The 25,618-nt window shown below is 44.6% G+C and overlaps 1 protein-coding gene across 6 annotated transcripts in view; it reads right to left on the bottom strand.

Annotated features, from left to right (window-relative positions):
- DPF3 (double PHD fingers 3) overlaps positions 1–25,618 on the bottom strand; it is a 193,634-nt gene that overhangs the window by 68,072 nt on the left and 99,944 nt on the right. For all 6 annotated transcript variants that reach the window (XR_011047938.1, XR_011047937.1, XM_068397953.1 and 3 more), the window contains exon 3: positions 23,702–23,809. Coding sequence is in view for 4 of the 6 variants with exons in the window: in XM_068397953.1 (XP_068254054.1) it covers positions 23,702–23,809 (108 nt within the window). In the remaining 2 variants the exon portion in view is untranslated. The remainder of the gene's footprint in view (positions 1–23,701; positions 23,810–25,618) is intronic.

Here is a 25,618-nt window from a genome sequence, read left to right as displayed (position 1 = left end):
AGTGCATCAACCTCTCTATTTATCAAGGTCCTTAGACCACGGTGGTAGAATCTGAACAAGCACCCATGCCAGCATCATTCCTGTATCTGTTTTCCATTGAACTGCTGCCTCCAAAAGATGCACATTTTCACAAATCCTACAAAATGGTGGGCTTTTTCAAGTTTTGATTCACCAAAATAGCTGTAAATTCCTGTCCTTAAATATGCTACATTTGGTTTTCAACGCACTGGGAGCTAAGCAACTTTTCAGTGTCTCTTTGAAACATAAATTAAAAACAATCCCTTTTTCTATACAGTGCAATGTATTTGTTTTACAATGGATCATTTCCATCTCCACAGTAGCAGCTGCCACCCAAGCCATCATCTCTGTGCACTCGTAAGCAGCTCCATTTCCAGTTCTAATTGGGAACAGAGATACTTATTGGGTGAGTTCCAGCATGATCTATCACGCCAGAGACAGCTACTATGCAAACCAAAGCAATTCGGCTTCCAAAAACCCTCTTAGACAAACACTGACTTTGCACATAGATTCTTGTGTTTTTGTTTCTTGGTGCTGGTTTTCTGGAACACAAAAAGTGCCAGAGGAAACTATATATTAAGAGTCCATGAAGTGCTGCTTAAGATGGATAAATCCAAGGATATTACCTTAATAACCACTACCTCTTTAAAATCATATAGGTGGTCTAAAAAAGCCCCCTAATTCACAGAAAACAGAACTACTGCTGAGTGAATGCAGCCACTAAGCTCATTAAGAGTATGTGGCAGGATGTGTCTGAAAGAGCAGTGCAGTGGCTCAGCAAGCAATTAAATCCCATGACAGTTTAAAATGAGAATCTATCAGTGTCACAAGAGTGTGAAGTCTCAGCATCTCTGCTGTTCCCACCCCCAGCATTTATTTATGATGGTGTATTGGGAACATGGGAAGTCAAAAAGATTATAATGAAATATGCCATATAAAAACCAGATTAAGCCTGCTCTTCTTTGGGGAAATATGCAGAGAGAGAAGCTGTCTGTTAGCTGTCGAGTTTGCAAAAGATACCATCTTTTGGGATGGTGCTCTCTGCCAGCAGACAGAGTGCCCCAGGGGAAATGGTGGTGAAAAACCCAGACAAGCAGCATCCATCCATCCATCATATGCTCATCTCCACATCTCCAAGGCACAAATATAGCGTTAGAGTGCAAAGGGTGGGGGCAGGGGGGACAGAATCCCTTAAGAAAGAAAGAGGAGACAATGCCTTATGTGAATAGCTGGATTTTGTAGCTTTTCTGTGTGGGCACAACCAGATTCTCCTTAGCTTGTTTGCTCGCTTGCTTGTTACATTCATAGCCAGTACAGTGATTTGTTAGCATCCTTGGAATTGTTGCATTCACAGCAGTGACCAGAACCAGGTATACTAAAGGCAGGGCTCTGCAAGTTTTTTCATAAGCATGCCTCTGCCAGCACAGCGCAGCACGGATATTCACTCCTCCTGCAGACCTGGATCTTCAAAACCCTTCTTTCATTGCACTGTCTCCTGCTATCCCAGGGGCAGATGCTCACGTTATTGTTGCTATGCTTTAATCGTGACCTTCTATAGTCCTGCTGTCCCAGCCTGTTCTCCCAACACTACTGCTTCAGCACCCATCTGTAGCAAAATTCTCAGTGCCAGTTCTACACTTACAATCCTCTCCAACCCTGGTCCACAGGACCTCCCGCCAGCCCAGCCCTGGGCCTCCCCCGAGACTAGACTACTGATAAGATGGACTCTCACAATGAGTCCATAAAGGCAAACAAATGCCCCTAGACACTAGTAAACATCAAATTCACTGTATTTTTAATCCCAGCCAGACGCAATGAAGCCATGGCTGTACTGGAGATTGTAAGGCTACTCCAGTAACTCTTTGCCTCCCCTGCCAATTCCACCTTCAAACCTCATGTATATTATTGCACTCTCAAGGTAAACAGGGACATGGTGAAAACAATAATCCAGTCAAAGAGAATGATAAACCGGTTTTAGAAGCAAGACTACTTGAAAACAGGAGAGTATTTGTTTCCTCAGAAACAAACCATTTTGCATAGAAAGAATAGTTCAGAGGACTATCTGCCATTAAGTGAAAACTCCTTTTCAGGCTGGAGCCATGGGATCCCTGTAAAGCTCTGAAATGAATCTTAGTAAATCCTTGTTGAAAATTTTATGCACTACTGAGGTTTGCTCTCGGGAGCACTGGGGGCCTGGAAAATCACAACGTCTCCCTAGCACCTCTTCCTGCAAAGCTGCTAGTCTCATGATGAGGTTGGGGGGAAGCAGGTAGAGAAAGCGAAGAGCTGGAAGAAGACAGAGGAAGACAGAGGAAGCTATGATATAGGGCGACTGTACACTTTCACTCTTCAACCTGAGCATAAACTGCAGAAAAATCAGAGGAAGACTTTGAATTTTAAGATCAGGATCCAATGGAAAGCTTCTATCAGCCCCTAGGTAAAATACCTCCCACGAGGCTACAACACAACAGGAGGGAGAAATAAGGCTGCAGAAAACAGCAGAGGCCCTCAAACATAAGGTTAAGCATTGTTTATTTAACCCATCATCAAAATGTGGACTTTACAAGCAGCTTTATTTCTTTGGCAGACTAGAATGCCTCTATAAAATCTCTCAATAAAAAAAAAAACAAAACAGCCCTCCTGTCAGTTTGTCTCTTGGAAGTTCTTTACAGATTTATTTCTCAGCACAGATATAAATCATTGTCACATACAATATACTGTACCTGCTTCTCAAAGACTGCCAAATTACAATATCAGGCTAAATGCTGGATCAGGTAACTACTCTCAGGGCTCAAATCATAAATTAATATCTCCATTCAATAACATTCCTCTAGCACTCATTTGTGTTCTGGTCCCTCTTGCATTTGTGTTCTAGACGGACTCACACTGCACCAGGACTTTTGCAGCATCAGGCAACACTGTAGGAAGTATCAAGGGACAGAGGTTGGGTAACTGCTACAATTTAGAGAAAATTCCTGAGTGCAAAGTCTATTCCTTTGGGCTTTGCATCAACCTAAGAGGGCTTCTGGCCTGTTTGGAGTAAGAGAATAACTTGGCCTACCTATCTGCAAGTGGTCATATAGATACACTCGCACAGATGGATGGGCCTTTTGGCCCATCAGAAGGACCAGAATCTGATTATTGTCCAGTAACAAGACAGCAATCAGCAAACACCAGTTACCCCCACACCACACAGCTGAGCCAGTCACCCCCACACTGCACGCTCTTCAAATGGTAACAGGGAGCAGACCTGCACTGCAATCAACTGTACTGTTTCCATATGTGACAGCACTGAATAAAACCACTCGTACTGAATATGAACTCATACATAAACCATGTGTAAAACCAGCCATGCTGTAACCTTGCTGCACATTCTGTGAGATTCTGCATAGCTTCTCCTCTTCCTTATCGAGGACAGTGGAGGGGATACCTTTAGTAACAGATAAATCTCTGTAATGCAGTTATCTCTCAACTGCAGTGCACAAGCATCCCAATTAATTCAGTCCGGGCCTAGCAGAGCCGGCACTAAGCCAGAGCTGATAAACCTGCCAAAGCCAATCTGAGTCCTGCAATGATTCTCGGGAGCCTGCTCTGCGCTTTTTCATGCTCCAGACTGAGGGGGGTTATTTGCTTGAGTGCAGTGCTCAGCTCTGCCTGGCTCCACATGCCCACATGATGCAGCAACTCCATTAACAAGGCCCCACTAAAACCCAAAGCGCTGGGTAGCAGGCAGAGACACCCTGTCAGCTCTGAAGGCATCAGCAAGGATGCAGCAGGGCTTATTAGCACCGCTCAGACAGACTACAGGTGCCCCGGTCCTGATCCCGCATCTCTGTCTGCAAAGCTCCCACTTGCGGGAAGACAGTGCTCTGAAGCCCAGGCAGGCCTGGGAAGCGGGACAGCCACATTCGCATGGCGTGGTGTCTGAAGAAGTCAGACACACCAAGCAGAGCTGGTTCAGCATCCCTGGCTCAGTAAATACCAAACCTGCATAAACCACTGAAGAGCAGAAAGGCCACAGCCAAGTGGCAGTGATTTTAGGATGGGATAGGGAACAATCACCCTAGATGCTGCCCTCGGCACCGCTGCTGTCTCACCATGTGATCTTGGGCCAAACACTAACAAAGGTACCCCTGCTTTTCCATCATCTGTCAAATGGAAGTAGTCTTCATCTATCTTCTGGGGTTTGGTAGGGCTTGTTTAATATTCATAGGCATTCAGGCATTCAAATAAAACGCACCAAAAATGCAAGGTGTTCTTCCAGGTTCTCACAAAGCCAGATTTGAACACATTTTTTTCCCAGCCAAGAAAAACACTGAAAAAGCAAGACTGTTTCCACAGATACCAGATTTCGGTGGCCAATTCACAAATTCCAAGGAATGTGGATAATATTTACTAATACAGTAAGAAGCATCTGACAGATGAAGCTACACAATTGAAAAATGTTATTGTAAGAAGGAAGGCTCGTAACAGAAAAATGGCATGAGATGCTAGTAGGTATCCTTTCAGAAATGGGAAAGAACAAAGCAAATCATCTACTGAGATGCTCAGATCTCTTGCCACAAAAAGGCGAGAAATTCCAAGAGGCCTATAAAGCATTTAGACAAAAAGGTGAACTCTAGAATTAATAACAGAATGGTAAACAGGAAGATTAATGGCACCAGAGAAAATGCAGATGGTGAAGCCCAGCCTGCAGGCTCAGCAAGACTCTGAATAGGGAGAGGGAAAAAGGCAAGGTGTAAACAAGGTGACCTTCAAAGCCACGGGAATGCCTGCCAACAGGCGAGCCAGAGGGCATCCCGAGACACAGATGTGCCATCTGGGGTAGGCTGTCTCATGACAACATGAACAAGATTTGTCGTTTTCAAAATTTGCAGGGAGGTAAAATGGGTAGCGGCAGAAAATATGACCATTCATTCCGAAGGCGCACAATTAAATGCACAGGTTGGAAAAGGATGCTATCTATTTTGTAAAGAAAATACGAAAGAATTCCCTGAATATCCCGACTCAGAAAGGTCTTGTGCCCACTTGTAAAGCCTGCTCACACAAGGTGTGGTGGAGGAGAAACTGGTTTTCACTAAACAAATGTTTTCCTTGAGGGTTTATGCTTTAGTTTTATGGTAAAAAGAAAAAAAAAAACTCAGAACAAACTGCAAAGTAGCTCTTTAAACCTATGGTGGTATAAATTTGTCCCGTCTTGGCATGCCTATTCACTCCAGATGGCACATTTGGGTTGAAAGCAGGTAAAGATTCCTCAGACACCTCTGTGTCCGATATATGCTTTTACAGAGTTCTCTTGCTCCGTCTCAGTGCTTAGTTGGGCCCTGAATCTCCTAATAAGCTTTGTGTATGCCTGGGAGATATCAGGTCTTTGCCTATAGTAAAAAGTGGGAGAGAGAAATCTCCTACCACAGTTCTGCAGGGGAGCCTGGCTCTTTCAGACATGATGCTTAGATCATTGAGGTCAACCAGGAAAATTAAAAAGTAAATGCAATCACACTTTTTTAAAATACATCAATCAAACACCACAGTGGGGCAGTGCTAAGGGGAACAACGCTATCTCTAAATAAGCTTTCTACAAAATAAGCCTAACATGTTCTGCTATGATATCCAGAGGCAAGAATTTTAGGGGAGAACAGAATAAACAACCACATTACAGCTCACCCTGGAAAAAAGCAGCCCTTAGCTGTGGGAGTCCAGCAGGTAGTGAATTCACACACCTCTTTTCCTTCCAGCCTGGCTCAAAGTACATCAAATCTGAGTATTTCAGGCAAAAACTGGCCCATTCGAGTTCAGTGCTGACATCAGTTAATTCAGTGCTAAGTGTACAAGCAGACATATCTGAATGTTTTTTATTCTGACAGGCTGCATATCAACTGCAATCAAGTATTGGCATAACCTCCAGTTTCACAGTAGGAACCACAGCTGCTGGATGAGCTCAGGCAGCCTTGTGCAAAGACTCGTGCACCCCAGTGCTGTTGCACCAAGCAGGCTTGACTCAAGCGAGCTTGCGATTGCTGACAGGAGCTGCCATCATGGCTCTGGACATCAGTACATACCTTTCTCCAGAAAGCCCCATCATGTGGCTCTGTTGATTGCTTTTTTAACAGAATAGGAATGGAGAGATGAAGTACACATCTGAAAACACTAGTGGTATTGAGGAAGGAATCAGGAAGAACAAGGGAGAAAAACAGCTAGATGGAGGAAGCTATTATATTCCTTCTCCTTGGCTACGGCAGCTAAACTATGGCAGGCTTGTTCTGAAAACTGCCACAGAAAAGTCTGAAAAATGGAAGCTCTGGGCCTTGAATTATGCCTTTTCAATATCTCTCTCCTTTCTCCTCTCTGTTAACAGAGAAATGCTGTAAACTCCTAGATCCTGAAAATACACATTCTGGGCCATTTCCACACCTTACAAAACACAGTGAAAATAGATGATAATGGGGAAGAGGAAGAGATAGACATGCAAGGGGAAAACAAAGTGAAATAGAGAATAGTTGCTCTTCTCTCCTTTCCCCCTCCTCAGCTTTCATTTCCCTTTGTTCATCTAACGTTGAGCCAAACCAAGCCAAAGAAGCTGCTGTGCTGGGCTACAAGATTGATGGCTGCAGGCAGACTCCACAGTGAAGAGACGGATGACTGGTCATTTCCCACGATGCACTCAGAAACATCCATCCTTGCAGCCATGCTGAGCCCATTTGTGCTCTTTTTGAAAAGAGAGATAAACACAGGCAGCCGGAGGCACCTGAGTGTCCTTCTCCCTCAGAAGGACACAGTTATACTCCTCCGGGTTCCTTGAGAAGGTCGTTCTGTCCATCCCTGAACATCTGGCTGTGGGATTTGCTAACTCTCTCCCTCCCCCAGCAATCATCCATCTATTAGAGCACAGCACAGGTCGGAAGAAAACGGTGAAGAGAATGGTGTGACAACCTCATCAATCTACAGCTTCACGCTTGGCTATTTAGTTCTCTTTACGCTATTCCTAAATGCAGGGGGGAGAATTGCTACTGGTATGAAAGAGTGAATTGTGGAAATGGCAACGTGGATTGGAGTAAGTCCTTATGACTATTAAAATGTTGTGCATGTACTAAAGCAGTAGGGAACTAATTAAGATTCAGGATTGAAAGGCAAAACAAAAAAGTTGGATGCACTCTGGTTCCATCTGTAGCACTTGCTGAGAGTTCAGATGTACTTGGGGCATCATCTTTAGCAAAGAGAGGTTAATTTTTTTATTTTGCCCATTCAGATATTAACAGAAAGCTCCCTGGAAGAATATACTTTCAGTATATTTATAGTGCCAATCCTGGTATAGCAGCTTCAGAGGCACAAAGCACTTAATCCTGACTCCTTTCTATTTAGTTAATAGTGTCTTTGTTTGCTGATACTGTCCTGGTCTACAACATTGCTCACAGATACAGCCTCTGTGTTTCCAGTTGTCTTGCTGTGCTGCTACCTCACTTAGGCAATGAGCATTACATGGCAGATGTACCCATAGCATCATTTACAAATACAGCATCACTCCAGAAATTCCTATAACTATGAACCTCACTTTGTCAGAGTAGCACATATCTGTAACTGTGTCATTCACAGATGTTGCATCAAGGAAATCATGAGAAGATAAAAGCATTCACCACCTCTCAAAAACACAAAGAAATGAGTCACTTGCTTAGTGTTTAAATGTAGTTTTAGTGCTCTAACTGTCTGAACCAGCTTCGAAAATTCATCTTTTATCCCCATGATGCAATGCTGTTTATTTTAGGCCAACAACAAAGGGATTTTCACTACAGCTCTGTAGGACATGCATAGGATATTAATCATGACCATATGTGTTCCTAAGGCATCAACCCCACACTTCCCAAGGGCAATCACATGCATTCACAAGTGCATCATTTCCATCAAGAGGAGTAAAGTTTTCATCCCTTTTTCCTAGATCAAGAACCATAGCTTTAGCTAATGGAAATTGCTGCTTGCTGTAGTCTTTGATGGAACTGTACCTACCTACAACAGCTAAGGTCCTGGCCTTAGAGTACCGTGTTTGTTTAAGGGGAACCATTCCAAGTGCATCCCCACTGAGATTCCTGGTCTGGAAGACACGGCACAGAAAAGCCATATCCATCTATTCCATTCTTAATTCCCCTCCAAATGTACATTGCATCGACCCTCCTTCCTCCAAGGAGTTCATGATTGGGAGCGGATGCCATGGCGAACACCAATGGTGTCAGAATTCTGAAGCATAAAATACCTGTAACAAGCTATTAGGCAATCAAATGCAAAATGCAGGGAATATTGAAATGAATTGTAATCCAGTAAAGACATACTTAATATCTCTCAGGTACAAGATGATTATGAGGCTGTAAAATGTTTACTCCAGAGAATGGGAATGACAGACTGAAAACTTCCACCAAGGAAGGTGGTGGGAGGTGCAGGGGTCTGGGAGGGGAAGCCATCACACCCTCCATTCTACTCTCAGCAAATCTGTAAAGCTTGGCTTGTAAGATTTCAAACTGGACTTTATATTAACATTTATTGCTCATTCCTTTATATTACGCACCAGAAAAATACCATCTGCTATAAATTTTATATTTCATAATACAAAATAATTTCATTTGCTATGTGTCTGAAGAACAATAAAATTGAATACAAGTTTTTTAAAAATCATATTTGAATGTAATAATACTCCATAATCTCTTTGCTATTTTTTGTTAACATTTTCTTCTATGAAATAGTGCACAGGTTCTACTATACGGTTGATTTAGTAGCCCAGTGACTTTATTGGGCTCTATCTTGCAGGATGCTGAGTACCAAACCTGCAAGTCTGGTCCAACCCAGTACTTTACATGCAGATTTAATTTTAAGCATGTGACAAGTCCCATTAATTACAAAAAGATCACTCATGTTCTTAAAGCCCAAGCTCAGGTGCTTTCCTTGTCTGGGGTTAGACAGCTTGGCATTTTACAAGACTAAGCCCTGGGGACTTGATCCTATAAACCCTTTTTCATGTGATTACCAGAGAACTCCCAGGATTACCCACATGAACATACAAAATAGATCCAGTGAGTTAGATAAAAGATACCCATTTCCTCGGATCTTGTGTCTAGTACTTGCAACTAAACTATTTTTGTGCTTCACAAAAATCCTTTTGCCGGTGCGGCTCATTCTTTTTCAAGCATCGGTACCGGCTATACTGAGAACAGTGCCAGGAGGTTTGCCAGCAAAGCTGTTCAGGTTGAGCTCTAGCTGCAAGACTCCGACAGGGCAGATGGTTTCCCAGCCACCCCTCCCCTTTGCTGGGGAGCTGATGATTTGTGCCTTGGGGGAAACGAATCTGCCGGGTTCCAGCATTTCCCCAGGTACCATCCCCTGGCGCTTCCCCAGGGGTTCCCATATCCCTTCCTCCTGATAAGCCTTGAGGGAACTGCTTGGGCAACCCACTCCTAGGCTCACCATGCCTACTTGGGGAGGGATGAAACACTCTTTCAAAGCCACCTTTTCCCTAAGAAGAGACTGCCATTCTCAGCTCACCTGCACTCCCCTCTTTTTAAGGTTAAACCTGTTTATTTCAGAAATAAGTAATCCTGATGGTTACTTACAAACATTGATGTTAACTTCATAGTAAAGGGATAAATCCCACAGCATTTTACCTCTCCAGTATGAATAATATGTCTCTTAGAGACACGGCATTCACAGTCAGGCCTTGGCAGCTTAAGAGGCACATGCTGAAAAACCTCTTCCCAAAGACGCGTCCTAGCAGCCAGATGTAGGTCAAACACACAGTAGCCAAGAAAAGCGAAAGAGCAAAACAACAGGCTGGATAACACAGAAGGGATAGCAGCACCACAAGTAAGCTCCCTCTCAAGCAGCCCAGGTATTTCAAGCCAAGGCCATCTCAGCTGCCTGAGCCCTCCAAGCTTTCCCCACGTCTTGCAGATCGAGCCCCAAGCGACGACCTGCAGTCACACTGCAGAGGCTCTGAGGAGCTCATCAGCACAATTCATTCCTTCAATTTAATCGCCTGCTGTAGTGACCAAAACATTTTTCAAAATGGCCTGGCTCCAAAGTCATCATAACTCTATTTTCACAAATACACTAAATACAGTTGAGACTACACACTGGTGGAAAAATCACCTCTAAGTGGCTGCATTGCTTCTGAAATTACAACAGCCTTGTGTCTGCGGGTCACTGCACATGCAGCCTATGTTCACGTTTGCAGGGATGAGACCCAGAGAACTCAGAAAGATAGAGATTTAAGTTTCCAAGACCGCCTTATCTTGTTCAGTTGCTACTTCTGCCTTAGCCTGATGACTAGAGCCAGAGGGGTCTGGCTTCAATGGGCTTTTGATCAAAACGCAGAGAGGTTCCAAAGCCCAGTGGCTTCTTCACACAGCTTTCTCCTAATTATGCAAACTGGCTCGGCCACACAAGAACCAGGAGTAATCCCAGGTGATTCACATGAGCAATCTTAGCTAACCAACACAGTTCTCCTGGTAAAACTGTGCATATAAAATACTTGTAGTGACCTGTTCCAGATCCCACAAATGAAAGAGAAACTATTTACGCAAAGTTAATCCTGTAAATTCTAGCAGCATGACTGCGGAGTTCAGCAGCAGAAACAATGTTTTTGTTTTCTTGACTGGACTATTTATAGAATATTATTTGCTTTTCCAGAAATGAGTGTGTTTTATTTCCATACCTGCAAAATCATGAAATCCCATTTGGGGGAAAATACATATTTACTCACATCCTTGAACCTACTGAGCTGAATTAGTTTAAGAATTTGCAGCTTATCACACGTAACAATACCCAGCAAGAACAGTGCATGATTTGAAGGAGAAGTTATCATAGCCCCGGCAGCCATGATGTACAGAAGGCCAGCTCAACAGTGGCCAAAATGAAGCAAGAAGAGTTACACTCTGCAAAACTTGAGTTATCTAACATTTACACTGCACAACCAGCCTTGCAAAAACTGGCTCAACAATTCACCTGTGGTGAGTCTCTTTATTTGTATATGTGGGTGTGTAACAAATTACTTGTTTTTCATCGCCACCCTGGTACACATAAGCCCAGGTTTTGCACCAGAGCTGGTAGCCTTTGATACCAGTTTTGCAAGGCTTCATGCTGATGGCCACAACATTTAATACTGGCACTTTAAAGGCTTGGCAAGTGGCACACGTTATTCATACATTCCTGTAAATAAAAAGGTCTCCCCTACCCCTCCCAAACTCTCTAGAAGATTTATAAACTATCTGTTAGGCATTTTGCTGAGACAGACAAAAGAGATCAATGTTTTAGCACCTCCATTTTACACACTGAGAAGCTGAGAGAAAAAGAGATATTCCATTGTCCCTGGTGCTGTGTAGTCCTGTACGGGGCACAGCCGATGCAGGTACCTGATAGCGGGCAGGACATTAAATGCAGAGGTTGGCACCTCCGCTGCAATGGGACAAAGATATTTCACTGCAGGACTTCTACATTATGATTCTGTGTCAGTGAATACATGCAGAAAGGGACAGGTTCCCTGGTATTCTTAGTGCCATGTAAGAAAAGAAAAGCAAACTTTATCTGGCCAGAGATTTGGACCAGCAAAAGTCCCTGTTGTAGGAAGAATTTAAAGGTGGTGGATGAGATGGAATAGAATCTGGCTAAATATGTGTGTAAAAGGAAGAAGCTAATTTGCAAGGAGGTCCCACACTGATGAGTTTTCTCTTGGTCACAGAAAGTCACTTTTTCTAACCCGAGTCATAGCTGGATGTGCAAGTGCCATAAGGCAGCAGCTCTTGCCTGTGGTGCCATGTCCTGCTGTGAACAATCTGAAGGCAAGATAAGCAGAGAATTGGAGCTTACTGTTTTGATTCAGTAGCATTGATGGACTCATCTGTAAAAGGCAGGCTTAGCTGATGAATAAACACCTACTTAAATTTAGGCCAATATTTAGGTACTTTGCTGGATAAGAAGCCCAAAATCAATATTTATTTTGGTATAAATAAAAGCTAGAGCTGGTAAAAAATGAATTTTCCCCCCATTCACATGAGAGGTTCCCAATTTGCTGAAGAAATGATAGGAAAAAAACAGTTGGGATGTTCAGGGATTCCTACAGCCATGACGAATGTTTCCTTTTTCTTACACGTGGAAATTTCCTATCTAGCCCTGAAAAAAAAAAAAAACAACAAACAAAAAACCAACACCTTCCAGCATCCCTGCTCCCAGATTTGGATTCACAATATAAAGCTTCATTTTATTCCAAAGTGCTACAGAAATGTGACATATATAGGTACATGGTAGACCAACCTTGGGATTCAGCATGGCCAGCATGCAGATATGCACTGTAACACATCAAATGAGAACTGAAAATTATCCACCCTCCCTGTCACAAACAGTTAAGTATGTTTTTTTTTTCTTCTACATGAGTGCCAAAAATAAAGATTGATAGGAATGGGTGAAAATGAGATCTGCTCTAGCTCAACCAGAAACTACAGGATCCATGTGGAATCGCTCAGTAAAGTTCTTTGACGTGGGTCACGCAGCTTCTTCAAATATGAAGCTCATCATTGTCCACACACTGTGATGTTGAGTTATTTGACATTTGACCTAATATTTGCCTAACCCTTGACCTAAATACACTGCAGGACTGTTGCTTTGGTACCACCTACCAAAATCAAATCCTGTTACTAACAAATAATAATTTAAAAACAGGCTATTCCGTCCACAGAAGAAAAATCAGTTAAAAAGTTGACTCATGGAGTAGGCTCAATCCCTCTCCTACTCTAGTTTCACACCCCCAGCGCTCCATTCACTTCTGCAGAGGTAACTCCAGTTTAAGTGAACCAGAGTCAGGCCCTGCCCTTGCCAAAACCACGGGCTATTCGGCTCCCTCTGCTGGCCTCGCAGCGCGGCCAGCGCCTGCACATGCCCCGCTACAGCAGCAGATCCATGCAGAGCCCATTTCCAGTTCTCCCACAACTAAACACCTGGCAGGTGGAATCAGGCATGTGAAAAGAAAAAAAAAAATGTTAAAAAAAAAGTAAAAAAAAAAAAATCCTAAAATCAGTGATATTTCAAAGTACTGAAGAATGTATTATAAAGGATGAGGAGAGTTATTTTAAAAGCCAAAGTACTTCAGAATGCAGAAGCGCTCGAATAAAAAGCAGATTTTAAAAAACATTTTAATTCCAAGATTTTGGAGGGCAGACAGCAAAAGTCACAGAAGTTGATAACAGGCTATTAAACTCCATCTTACACGAGGAATCTAGACCAAGTCATCAGAGAACGAAAGTTGCTCCTGTCTGCTGGCTGTCATGTCATATCTGCCCCAAATTTAGGTTTCATGACAGCAAATGTTTCTAAAGCCATGAACAATTAAAAACAACCTAAAGAAAGCTCTACACAAAAGTATCTTTGGTAAATTTACATCTGCAGAAACCTGTCAGAAGTTTGAACAATTGATACTTTGATACTCCCTTCAGGAATAGCATATCCACTTCATCTGAATTTTACAGAGGTACTCTTATTTGGCACCAGAATTATTCTGCCACTTTTGATCCTAAGACAGTCCTAATGCATCTTAAAGAGGAGCTACAGGCAGGTTTGATAATATAACAGAAACCTAACCTTTAATCACAGAGAAGTTTACATATATGTTCAATAGTAGCAAAACTTTTTGTTAAGAAAAGATGTGCCTTTCCTTAGTGTTCATAGCAAAATAACACTGCTGTCTTGTAGTACTGAACAAGAACCAACATGTGATTGGGACAGCGGCGGCAGCAGCGAAAGCGGCGGCAGCGACTTGAGGTTAGTGCGGGGGCGAGGGCGACATCGGGCTTAACCGGGCGGTTTTCGTACTCTGGGCCCCCCCTGAGCTCCCTGCGAGCATCAGCCCCGAGCTGCTTCCCCCCCACCCCAGACCCGGACCCGGACCCGGAGGTTCCCAGCAACAAATCAGGAGAGGAGGGGGCGTAGCCGGAGGCAACGCGGGCGATTTAAGCAATTTAAACGCACCACCCCCTGTGATCGGGTGATAAAAAGTCTCCTGGAGGGCAGGGACTAGTCCCTGGCCAGAGGGGAGAGGGAGACTTAGCTGTGACTGGGTGTGTCCCAGGGCGGGGGAGGCCACAGCCGTTTGCAGCTCGTTGGGGAGGGCGCTGACTCCCTGCCAGTGCACAAGGCGAGGAAGGTGCCAAGGAGCTGTGAACCAGGGGTGTCACCAGCAGGTATTTCCCAGTTCAGTGAAAGAACAATGGTAACAACCCGGTGGAAGAAGACCAAAATGGATGTGGGAACCCAGACTGAGCTCCCACAGAAGGAGGCAATGGTGCAGGTCGCAGGCTGCAGGGAATGCTACAGCTTCTCTGTGGTGTCAGGGGGCTGTGTGCGCTGTGAGCAAGTAGATGATCTGCTCGGCCGAGCAGCACAGCTGCAAAGCCAGGTTGAAAGGCTTCAAGCTGAAGCAGAAAGGCTTAGGAGCATTTGGGAGGCTGAAATGGAGATAGACTGGTGGAGCCAGGCTCTGCCTTCCCTGCAACAAAAATGGGAGCACCTGCCAGAGAGCTCCCAGGATCGAGGGGCCCCTGTACTCTGCCCCTCTCAGGTGGAAAACAATAACCTAGAGGAGAGGAGTGAGTGGAGGCAAGTCTGTGGCCGTGGCAAAAGGCGAGTGCCCTCCTTGCCTACCTTGCCTCCACAGGTGCCTCTGAGCAATAGATATGAAGCCCTAGTGGAATACAGCCAGTCCAATGGGGATGTGGTGGAGAGGCAACCTACATCAGAGGTCCCACCACAGTCAGAAAAACCTCTCAGACGTATAGCTACCTCCTCCACAAGGAAGAAGAGAAGAGTTTTAGTGGTTGGAGACTCCTTCCTAAAGGGATCTGAGGGCCCAATAAGCAGAGCTGACCCCCATCACAGGGAGGTCTGCAGCCTGCCTGGAGCCCGAATCAGGGATATCACCAGGCAACTCCCCAACCTGGTGAAGGCCACAGACTACTACCCCCTGCTGATCTTCCAGACAGGTGGGGAAGAAGCTGCAACCCGTAGTCTGAGGGGGATGAAGAAAGACTACAAGGCCCTAGGACGGTTGGTGAAAGAGTCTGGGGCACAAGTTGTTTTCTCCTCCCTCCTTCCATTTTCAGGTGATGACGTGGGATGGAATAGTAGGATTCTCTCTATTAATGCCTGGCTACGAGACTGGTGCTACAGGCAGGGCTTTGGGTTCTTTGATAATGGCTGGTTTTATAAGACAACAGGTGTGATGGTAATACATGGGAAAGGCTTATGTCGTAAGGGCAAAAGGGTTCTGGGACAGGAATTAGCAGGGCTCATTCGGAGAGCTTTAAACTAGATTCGAAGGGGGGTGGGGTAGTAGCTGGGCTTGCACCACTGGGGCAACGCTCTAGTGTTGAGGTAGACCAGGAGGCCTCCCATCCCCCTGGGGTGAAATCGGTGTGCTCAGCTCGCTCCCTGAAATGCCTGTACACCAATGCACGCAGCATGGGGAATAAACAGGAGGAGTTGGAAATCCGTGTTCGGTCAGGGGGCTATGATCTAGTGGCAATTACAGAGACTTGGTGGGAAGCCTCACATGACTGGAATGTGGTCATGGATGGCTATGTCTTGTTCAGGAAAGACAGGCCGCTAAGGAGAGGTGGTGGAGTTGCTCTTTATGTGAGTGAGCAGCTAGAATGTATTGAGTTCTGTCCAGGGGCGGATCAGGAGCGAGTTGAGAGTTTGTGGGTGCGAATTAAGGGGCAGGCTGGCAGGGGTGATACTGTTGTGGGTGTCTATTACAGGCCACCAGATCAGGATGAGGAGGGTGATGAGGCCTTCTACAGGCAGCTGAGAGCAGTCTCTCAATTACAGGGCCTGGTTGTCATGGGGGATTTCAACTACCCTGATATTTGCTGGGAGGCCTACTCAGCCAGCCATCCTCAGTCCAGGAGGTTCCTCCAGTGCATTGATGATAACTTTCTGATGCAAATGGTGGATGAGCCAACTAGGAGAGGAGCGCTGCTGGATCTTATCCTCACTAACAAGGAGGGTCTGGTTGAAGAGGTGAAGGTTGAGGGCAGCCTTGGTTGTAGTGACCATGAGATGGTAGAGTTCAGGATCTCATGTGGCAGGAACAGAATAGCTAGCAGAATTACAACCCGGAACTTCAGGAGGGCCAACTTCGGCCTTTTCAAGCAATTGCTAGGGGAAATCCCATGGGACAGGGTACTAGAAGGTAAGGGGGCCCAAGATAGTTGGTTAGCATTCAAGGACTGCTTCTTCCAAGCTCAAGATCAGAGCATCCCAACAGGCAGGAAGTCAAGGAAGGGTACCAGGAGACCTGCATGGTTAAACAGGGAACTGCTGGTCAAACTCAGGTGGAAGAAGAGAGTGTACAGATCATGGAAGGAGGGGCTGGCCACTTGGGAGGAATATAAGTCTGTTGTCAGAGGATGTAGGGAGGCAACTAGGAAAGCTAAGGCCTCCTTGGAATTAAACCTTGCAAGAGAGGTCAAGGACAACAGAAAGGGCTTCTTCAAATACATTGCAGGTAAAGCCAACACTAGAGGCAATGTAGGCCCACTGATGAATGAGGTGGGGGCCCTGGAGACAGAGGATAAAAAGAAGGCGGAGTTACTGAATGCCTTCTTTGCCTCTGTCTATACTGCTGGAGGCTGTCCTGAGGAGCCCCAGACCCCTGAGGCCCCAGAGGAAGTCAGGATAGAGGAGGAATCTGTCTTGGTTGATGAGGGCTGGGTCAGGGACCAATTAAGCAATCTGGACGTCCATAAATCCATGGGCCCTGATGGGATGCACCCGCGGGTGCTGAGGGAGCTGGTGGAAGTCATTGCTAGGCCACTCTCCATCATCTTTGCTAAGTCGTGCGCAACGGGAGAGGTGCCTGAGGACTGGAGGAAAGCGAATGTCACTCCAGTCTTCAAAAAGGGCAAGAAGGAGGACCCGGGTAACTATAGACCGGTCAGCCTCACCTCCATCCCCGGAAAGGTGATGGAACAACTTGTCCTTGGTGCTGTCTCTAGGCACATCAAGGATAGGAGGATCATTAGGGGCACTCAGCATGGCTTCACCAACGGGAAGTCATGCTCAACCAACTTGATAGCCTTTTATGAGGATGTTACCCAGTGGATAGATGATGGTAAAGCTGTGGATGTGGTCTATCTCGATTTCAGTAAAGCGTTTGACACGGTCTCCCACAGCATCCTCGCAGCTAAACTGAGGAAGTGTGGTCTGGATGATCGGGTAGTGAGGTGGATTGTGAACTGGCTGAAGGAAAGAAGCCAGAGAGTGGTGGTCAATGGGACTGAGTCCAGTTGGAGGTCTGTGTCTAGTGGAGTCCCGCAAGGGTCAGTACTGGGACCAGTTCTATTCACTATATTCATTAATGACTTGGATGAGGGATTAGAGTGCACTGTCAGCAAGTTCGCTGATGACACAAAACTGGGAGGAGTGGCTGACGCGCCAGAAGGCTGCGCAGCCATTCAGAGGGACCTGGACAGGCTGGAGAGTTGGGCGGGGAGAAATTTAATGAAATATAACAAGGGCAAGTGTAGAGTCCTGCATCTGGGACAGAATAACCCCAGGTACCAGTACAAGTTGGGGACAGACCTGTTGGAGAGCAGCGTAGGGGAAAGGGACCTGGGGGTCCTAGTGGACAACAGGATGACCATGAGCCAGCAGTGTGCCCTTGTGGCCAAGAAGGCCAATGGCATGCTGGGGTGTATTAGAAGGGGTGTGGTTAGCAGGTCAAGAGAGATTCTCCTCCCCCTCTACTCTGCCCTGGTGAGGCCGCATCTGGAATATTGTGTCCAGTTCTGGGACCCTCAGTTCAAGAAGGACAGGGAACTGCTAGAGAGAGTCCAGCGCAGAGCCACGAAGATGATTAAGGGAGTGGAACATCTCCCTTATGAGGAGAGGCTGAGGGAGCTGGGTCTCTTTAGCTTGGAGAAGAGGAGACTGAGGGGTGACCTCATTAATGTTTATAAATATGTAAAGGGCAAGTGTCATGAGGATGCAGCCAGGCTCTTCTCAGTGACATCCCTTGACAGGACAAGGGGCAATGGGTGCAAGCTGGAACACAGGAGGTTCCACTTAAATATGAGGAAAAACTTCTTTACGGTGAGGGTGACCGAACACTGGAATAGGCTGCCCAGAGAGGTTGTGGAGTCTCGTTCTCTGGAGACATTCAAAACCTGCCTGGACGCGTTCCTGTGTGATATGGTCTAGGCAATCCTGCTCTGGCAGGGGGATTGGACTAGATGATCTTTCGAGGTCCCTTCCAATCCCTAACATTCTGTGATTCTGTGATTCATTCTGTGATTCTGTGATTGTATAGAAATTGCTGAAATCGAAAGTGAAACTAGTCAATATTAATTGGCCTATCTGAGAAAAATGATAAAAGGATATTCTCATGAAATCAGTGGTTTGAATTATTTTTAGGCTCTAATATCTTTGAGTGACACTGGACATAGCAACCAGGGAAAGAAAAAAGAATATGGAACACGGGAGAACTGAGCTCTTTCTGTGTTCTTGGGTTCAATTTCCAGCTCTACCACAAACCACTGGTTAAACCTTCATAAAAGTATTTTATTATCTTTGTAGCTCATTTCTCCATTTTGGAATTGAAGTACTTCCTTTGCTGTATTTTGTATATTTGGACTGTAAGATCTGCTATCATATATGACTATAGCAGAGAGTATAAGAAGCCTTCACAACAACCCCCAGGATGACGATCGAACATGCTGCTTCAGTCTCTAGATGCTATCATGTAAGTGATACTAATGCTTATTCTGTCCTCTGCTTTTTAATTTCGTTTTAACTTTATCTTGGTGAAGTGCCCCATCTTAAAGACCATTGACATCTACAGACATGCTGAGCATCTTCCACAAGAGTTGGGGGCACTCACCACTTCTCAGGAGAAACACAGTACCTTGTACAATCAGACACAGTCTCTACAAGGTAAATTGAGATGGTTGAAAGAGGTAATAGCTTATCCGTAAGGATTCCGATCATTCATTCACAAGCACACTCACATAGGTATATCCCATATGTCAGATTAAAAACAGATTAGGCATTGTTTAAGTGTCATTTAAAAATCTGTTACCAGTACTTGCCCCAAACAATTCTACCATGGTTCATCACAGCAAATGAAAAATACTTTTGTTTACTTTTACCTCTTCAACAGATGGTACAAAAAAACCCGCCATTTCTGTAGTTCAGCTGAACACTAGACTGCCCAGAGTTAAGTAACAGGATAGACACTAGCACAGGACACCAGCTCATTCTCAACAGAGTAGCAGCACACACAAACTCTACTCCACACCCTCCAAGTGGGTGGGAAGGCTGCCTGCTGCTGGCTGTTAGCTTTCAGTCCGAAACCAAAAGACAACACTGAATTGAGACAAAAGCTTTCCATTCATGTTCTTTACACTTACATAGCGCATGAAATAAAAGCTCTGTGTGCATGTGTGAACATATCTATATTTAGCCATCTTGTAAAACTGAAGTAGGACACTACCAATTTAAATTCCACCAGAGTTTTTGGCCATATGCACCCTATCTGTTCTCATCTGCATAGCTGCAAAGCTTGGGTAATACCTGGCTGTCAGCAGGGTTTACTGTAGGTAATACCACTTCCACAATATTGATACCTGACCCAACACAGAATCATGATACCACCCAGTACCACAACACCACTAAGTATACAGGACAAGGAGCAACTAAAATTTCAAGGGGCTTTGGGTGTAATCAGGGATATCTCTTCCATTTCTAACCCTCACCTTTCCAGCTGCTCTGATATTACTGAGGGCCAGAACCCTACTGCTTGCCTTTGCAGCACCTGCAGTTCAAGATCGTGGTAAGAGAGTTGGCAATTCTCCTTCTCCCATTCCTCTGGAAGAACAGGCTACCCAGCCCAGTCCAACCCTCTCCCTCACCCATTCCCAGACTCACAGACCTCCCATGCACAGCAGTTCTGCTCTTGCTCTTTTACTGGGCAGGAGAACAGCCAGCTGAGGAATGAGTGTGGAAGTATAAGCTGCTTCCAGTCCTCCCACTGCTCCGCGTTGAAGTGCCGTGCAAATACCACTGCCCAGTTCTGCAGAGAATCAGGTTTGCCCATACTTGGTTGAACAGAAGTCTAGTTTCATGAATATTATGAGAGTATCAACATCTAATAACTTTAGCACTCTGTACCCAGAAAATCACAGTATTAGCAACTTGACAATATATTGCCCATGACTGGGGACTTGTTTCAAATCTATACCACTGTTGACAGGAGTCTTGACTGCTACACTATAGTGCCTCACGTAACAGCTCATATCCATTACAACGATGAAAACTTGGCTGCACTTGAACCATAATGCTTGCTCCTGAGGATATGAATGTACCACCAAAAGATGAACATCAGCCCACTTGAAAGTAAATGTCAGGAATACATAGTGTAATTCCTAAAGGTCTGGTAATAATATTGACTGTATTGTCACTGAAGCAGTTATCACAAGTAAGTTTTGGCAATATTTTATTTCTACCGCATATCTATTGGATAGGCTACTGGATGGGATGGAGGATGCTTAGAAATAGTATTAACATGAACATTGCTAGACCCTTGATCAAACAACTTTACTAGGGCAATCCATGCATGTAATTCTCAGTACAGTGGCAGAGGAAAATAGACATCTAAAGGCTACATCAGCAGCACCTATTCCAGTGTTCTGATCTTTACAACTTTGGTTGTAACTATTCTTAATACCAAACACTTCGACTTGAAACCAAATAAAACACAACCTCTCTGTGCAGCCTATTCCAGTGTCCAGTTACCCTCACCATGAAGAAGTTTTTCCTCACATTTATGTGGAACCTCCTGTGTTCCAGCTTGCACCCATTGCCCCAGGTCCTGTCAAGGGATGTCACTGAGAAGAGCCTGGCTGCATCCTCATGACACTTGCCCTTTACATATTTATAAACATTAATGAGGTCACCCCTCAGTCTCCTCTTCTCCAAGCTAAAGAGACCCAGCTCCCTCAGCCTCTCCTCATAAGGGAGATGTTCCACTCCCTTAATCATCTTCATGGCTCTGCACTGGACTCTCTCTAGCAGTTCCCTGTCCTTCTTGAACTGAGGGGCCCAGAACTGGACACAATATTCCAGATGCGGCCTCACCAGGGCAGAGTAGAGGGGGAGGAGAACCTCTCTTGACCTACTAACCACACCCCTTCTAATACATCCCAGGATGCCATTGGCCTTCTTGGCTACAATTACTAAATGATTTATTATATCATTGAACTGCTAGCAATACAATATTTTGACTCTACTTACTGACCAGCTGTTGAATTGGTTTACTGACCAAAACAAAAATCCTAGGTCTATGTATCTCCCAAGTTATGTAGAAGTCTTGAACTTCTGGATACGACTTATCGCTATAATCAGCCACTCCAAAAAAGACCCCAGGTGCAGTCCAAGCAAGTATTCACATGCCCTGGTAGCGATCCCATTGACTGCCAGATTGACAGCTTTTGGAGCTAAGATCCCCTTCTGTGTTTGTTACAGTGGCAGTCTTACTAGAAGTACTTCTAAGCAGTTAATTTGATGTTGTAGAATTGCATTGTTTGGGTATGTTACGTAACATGTAACCAATTCAACAGCCTCCTATATAAACATTAGCTACTTGCATATTAACCCAGCACAAGCACTCTCTAGCTGTTGAGAACAGCTCTAAGCCATGTCTAGGATGTCCAGGCTCTAGGTGGAGTGAAACTATGGAACATTTAAGATTAGATTTCTTCCAAATTTATTTTAGACTTCCTACAGTTGTCAGTTATGTGCTTCTTAAGGGATCTTAAATTGCCACATCTTTGTCCCACACAGTTATCTAATGTTTAACTGAGGAATAAAGAGGTCAGCATAAGGTAGCTTTCTAGGTTCAGCATTAGGCTTTACCACAGTGTCCCCCGCCAAAACATATAGTATATCTGCTGTCTGTGTTGAAAATAAATACTATCTTTTTCTCAAATTGTCAAAAGCTACCTTTAGATGAAGATCTGATGTTTTCCATAGGTTTTATACTTTTAAAACAGAGAAGGGAAAAATCCCATTTTGGGCTAGTGAGTCTATTCTGGATATGCACAGATGGAGTGAAATTATTTTGTGGTGTAACTGATAAGGAAAGTTAATCACTAGATAGAAATTAGTTGGAAAATAGATTTAAACGGCAAAGCAATATAACTTGCCTTATTTGGCTGCCACCGGCAATGCAACAACAGTAGCACTCCTAAGATGCAGAAGAGATGTTTATAGCAGGGAAAACAACACAGAGACAGACATGCTGAGGTCTCTTTATCTGATAACTTTGTGGTAATTGCCTTTCATGCCCTGTGGCATGTAGGATGCACTAATTTGGCATTCAGTGAGTACAGCAAAGCAGCATAATGCAAACAAAGAAGAGTCAAACTCTACACTACTGCTTTACCTTACTAAATTACCAAGGCGTAGCAGTGTTTGCATCATCACAAAGTCTGAGGTAGACATTTCTATGGGGCAACATGATCCTAGAGTCCAGTCTCATTTCCATCAATGTAACCTGACCGATTTCACCGGTTCTTTCTGACCAGCTTTGCTGTGAGGTCTGGTTCTATTTGCTGGCTGAGATTTTTGCCCTTGGTTTGAACCCCAACTGAGTGATTACCAGCATTTCTTCCTCTTGTCCAACTGTCTTCTGACTTCTCCTATACTGAAGGTAGGGAACCTTCAAAAACTTTCTGCCAAAATCAACATGAATTTTGCCTCTGATTTAACAGGGTTTAGAAATCGTCTCTATCATCCTTTCCTGTCTCTTCATCAGCTACTGCATAGAAGCAAAGAAGCAAAGTCACCAGTATTGCTGAGCATAACACAGTTCCCAGACACCTTCTTCTGTCAAACAGGTTTTTAAAATATTCTTGATTTACATTTTGGGGTTTTCTCCTGTACTTTTTATACTGGCAGTGTCTCGCCTCTTAAAAACCACATACAGCTGTGAGTGCATGTGTTCCCTCTTTCTCATAATAACTGACCCCAAAGGCAGCAAGCATCTACTCCACAGTCACTCATTCAGCATCCAGACTCATCACTTCACATAGTTTAATTTTGGGGGAAACGTATCAAGGACAACAAGAATGAAACAACAATAGACTAAGGTACACATACAGGCATACACACATACACAAATGTGGCATATGCTCACTCATTTTTATTATTTGCTGTTTATAATCTGGTCACACCCCTGGTCCCCAGTCCCATTATGAAAAATCTTATCAGTGTACTGTTCCACACACACAGCAGTCTTTTTCACAAAGATTAGGCAGCAGATGCCAGAGTGAGATTTTGTATTAATAACACACTGAGGCAATAATTAGTAATACATTGATTCTTTACATCCTTATGGATTTGCTAATAGGGCCAGTATTCCCCCCTACGGAAGGTAAATTCAGCTCCCATTGCATTCAATACAAGTCATACACATTTCTGTAAGGGACGAGGTGAGTGCAGAGGGTTTGGTGGTTATTGTTACAGCAAACCAAGTAAGATGCAACATATGCAAACAGAAATGGTTGGAGAGGGGCAAAGATAAAGTCCAAGGTCTAAATGCCAGTTTTGCGTGTATGCCAGCTGCTCTGCAGCACAGGAGAGAGAGAGGCAAACAAATACTTACCAGGTTTAATTTCCAGCAGCTTCAGCCTGGAATCCTCAGGGGGATGCAAACGCCTCTTTTTGCGCCAGCAACGTGCTGGGTACGTGTACAGCTGACCTGGGGCCAGGCCTGAAGATTAAAGGCAAAAAATAAATGTAATCACATTTCAGTTTGTAAACCACAAGCACTGTCTCTGTCATCTTTGTTCTTGCCCTTCCAGCGTCTCCTTGTTGGAGGGTTCAATCCTGCAAATTGTGAGGCAGAACTACGCACTCAAGGCATCCAGTGCTCCCGAGGCTCCTCAGCACCTCTTGGGATCAGGCCTACAGAGAATCTAGGTCTCACTCATACACTTCAGTCAGCTCAATGAAACCAGAGCTGCACATAAATAATTTGTGATTTCTTCAGGGTAAATAAAATTTCAGACTCTGCTGGGTTACAGGGGCAATACCTCCTCCACGGGCAGAGAAGGCCCCTTGGGAGAAAAGAGATGAAGTTCTGACATGCAAACCATAAGGCCCTGATGCACAAAGCAGCTCAGGAAATTTGTGTCTTCCAAGTGGGAGTAAACCAAGGTCCATGAGGTCTGGCTATGTAGACTCTGTATTTTTGCTTAAATTCTGGACTTTTATTTGAAGACAGATTCTTCATTCTGGTTATTACCTCCTCATGCCAACATCCTGAATGAGGGAGGAGATACTGCAGTAATGTTTATATTACTGCATGCTCCATTGAATCACATTTGGCATCACTGGCTTCTGAGCGGCCCTGGGTCTCGTGACAGACACCCCTTAGCCAACGTTCAAGCTATGCTTTGCTCTCTTGTATTCAGCAGGGCTTCATGAATGCATCGCTACTGGGGCACAGAAGCATACTGCCAAGTGCTTCAAAGTATCCTCAACTGCCCCAGATACTTACAACACAGAAATACCCAGCAAGACACAGAAAAGTTGGAAGAATTTCATTCTCTCCCCTGCTTTCCCTGCCCTCTGCATCACCAATTCTGATTTGGCTCTTCTGTCCTTCTGCTGTTGCTGTTAGTCTTGAAGGGGCTACAGAGTGTGGCTGCAATTCCAGTCTCATTGCCCTTAGAAAACAGGTAAGACCACATAAGATATAGGACAGGAGTGGTGTAACCATATCCAAAACTGTACCAACAGAGAACATCTGGACAACATCAAGGGGGTGCCAGTAAAGCAGAACAGCTCAAGGGCAGCAGGATGGCTCAAGAGTTCTCTCATCCCTTCTGAAGCAGCCAGGAAAGTGTACCAGCTTGGGAACAAAACTGACTCACTGAACCAAATGAGGATAATGAAAAAAAACAATATCCTGTTACTTGGGGGGGAAAAAAAACAAGGCACAACAAAATTATTCACCTCAAGGGAATGAGCTAATCAAAGTCTGCAAGTGAAGCCTAAGCTCCTGGCTTTAAATATTTCAACTGTTGGGAATGCCAGTTCAGACCCCAGGACTTTCCACCTACTTCCAAGGTCTTGGTGCATAAACGGAGCATCTACAGCAACACTGCCTGGGTACGGACAAGCAACAGAGTATTTGCAGAGATCCTGGCTGTTCCAGGACACAGAGTGCTACTGAACTGGGGTTTTTCACACCCTTCTTTCATTGCTGCACAGCTTGCTGGGCATTATGCCCACCCCAAAAAGGACACATTTCAGAGCAGGGTGCTTAGGACTGGTTTGGGAATAAATATGTGAATAACTAGCACTTCTACAGTGTTTGGACACACTTCTTCATGGCACTTTGTAAACATTAACCACTGCAAACAATTGCTATTATGACGAGGTGGATTGTGCCTGGCTCTGATGTGAGTCATTAAAGAGGTGGAGGCAAGAAGCCTCACCCTTTCACAGCACGTCCTGTGCAAGAATTCACTCACAACATTGAAATGGTGGTTGCTAGACCAAAGCAATAGGACAG

This window comes from Nyctibius grandis, chromosome 4, assembly GCF_013368605.1.
Source record: "Nyctibius grandis isolate bNycGra1 chromosome 4, bNycGra1.pri, whole genome shotgun sequence".
Lineage (NCBI taxonomy): Eukaryota > Metazoa > Chordata > Aves > Nyctibiiformes > Nyctibiidae > Nyctibius > Nyctibius grandis.
This window is presented reverse-complemented; position numbering and strand designations above follow the sequence as displayed.